General features: G+C 39.1%; 1 protein-coding gene across 2 annotated transcripts in view; it reads left to right on the top strand.

Moving 5' to 3' along the window:
• The window catches only part of LOC101620936 (tripartite motif-containing protein 34-like), an 18,421-nt gene that overhangs the window by 10,745 nt on the left and 5,998 nt on the right, over window positions 1-1,678 (top strand). For both annotated transcript variants that reach the window (XM_012725051.1, XM_012725050.1), the window contains exon 5: window positions 252-482. In XM_012725051.1, the coding sequence (XP_012580505.1) occupies window positions 252-482 (231 nt within the window). The remainder of the gene's footprint in view (window positions 1-251; window positions 483-1,678) is intronic.

The following is a 1,678-nucleotide window of genomic DNA, read 5'->3' as shown; positions in this document are numbered from 1 at the left end:
AACTTCAGGTGTTTGATTTAGAAGTTATATTCTTTGTGTTCCGTATTGTATATTTACCGTATTAAAGTCCCTTTTCATTAAAGTTTTATATGTTTTGTCTTGACGCGGCCGATGGCAGAACCCACTTAGAGCAGGCAGGTTTGGGGCTTCAGTGGTGCCCCTCTCTGCCTGTCCTGTAAAAGATTTGGTGTCCTGTAACAGTCTCTGCCTGATGGGTTGAGTACCACCTCTCTCTTTTTCTCATTCTCAAGAGTGACATACAAAGTGAGAAACAAGGTGTTAAGGCAGAGTTTGCTGAACTGAGAGATCTCCTGGACATTGCAGAGCAGAAGGCACTGCAAAAACTGACTCATGAGGAAGAAGACATTCTCAGTAAACTGGCAGAGGATGAGGATAATCTCATTCAGCAGAGCCAGTTGATAGAAGTTCTCATCTCAGATATGGAGCATCGGTTGCAAGTGTCAGTCACAGAGAAGCTGCAGGTAAGACCTCAAAAGAAACCCCAGTGTCGGACAGGAGAACATGGAAGGCAGATTTCCCTCTCCTTCTGTATTGACGAGCTCTTTCTGGGGAAACTAAGGTTCTTCAACCCTGCAGTTTACTTCCCTGCATTTATAGGAATAAGGGAATGCATAAATAAGGGGAAAACCTTGTTTTTATTAATCTATCAGGGGTGATGCCAAAGAGTGAGCTTAGAGAGATGTATTTTATTCAAGTGTACTTGTAAGACACCTGTTATTATGTGCTAGTGTTATGCATTTATTACATTGAGTGATCCAGCCTAGTCCAGATAAACAAATGCACTTCAGATTCTAACAGGCTTTCCCTCCACCCCATAAAATGAATTGAGTTTTTTCCCATTTTTCTATTTTCTGAGAATTAATGAAGGTTTGGTATTATTTTTAAATTATTCAGTATAATTCACAAATGATGTCTCATTTTGGCCCTTTTTTGTGTGAAAAGGGCTATATATATATCTATATATAGATATAGATATAGATATATATATAGATATAGATATATATCTATATATATATACACATACATACACACAGTTACCTATGTATATAACTAAATATGCATAATTTACTTCTCTAAATTTTTTATAATTGTGTCAGTTTTTGGCTATGTGTGTCTTCATGGGAGTTTGTCTAAGTTGTGTGCTTTGTAGAGAGTTACTCATAATTGTTTATCATCCCTTTAATTCCTACAGTAAGCATAGTAATACTCTTTTGATACCATGAAAAACCAAGGGGCTTCACAGGGACTCCAAACTGACAAGAGAAATACCCATGTTGTCTATTCTAGGGGTTCTTGTTATCTGGTTCATAAAGGTGGAACAAGTACTGAAAAATTTTTAATTGGTTTGATAAAGTGCTGTAAGGCAAAAGCGAACAGCAGGTGTGGGAGGCAGCCAAAAGTCCCCTAAGCAGCAAAAATGGCAGAAGTAACAAAAGTAGCAATCTGAAGTAGGAATTCCGAGCCTGAAGCGTAGGCCATCCAGAAGCAGGTATGGCTCCCCTTCTGCATTTTTAAAGTGTTCTCCAAACCCCAGTTCTCTCCTGGATTCCAACTGTGAGTGGTGCATAAGAGACAGGACTCTGAAGCTCTTAGTTTGCCTTGGCTGTCTTTAGAAAGTCACTGAGACCCTTCTCAGACCCTGTTTGTGTGTGTGTGT

This window comes from Condylura cristata, unplaced genomic scaffold, assembly GCF_000260355.1.
Source record: "Condylura cristata isolate star-nosed mole 26May11 unplaced genomic scaffold, ConCri1.0 scaffold00015, whole genome shotgun sequence".
In the NCBI taxonomy this organism is placed as follows: Eukaryota; Metazoa; Chordata; class Mammalia; order Eulipotyphla; family Talpidae; genus Condylura; species Condylura cristata.
This window is presented reverse-complemented; position numbering and strand designations above follow the sequence as displayed.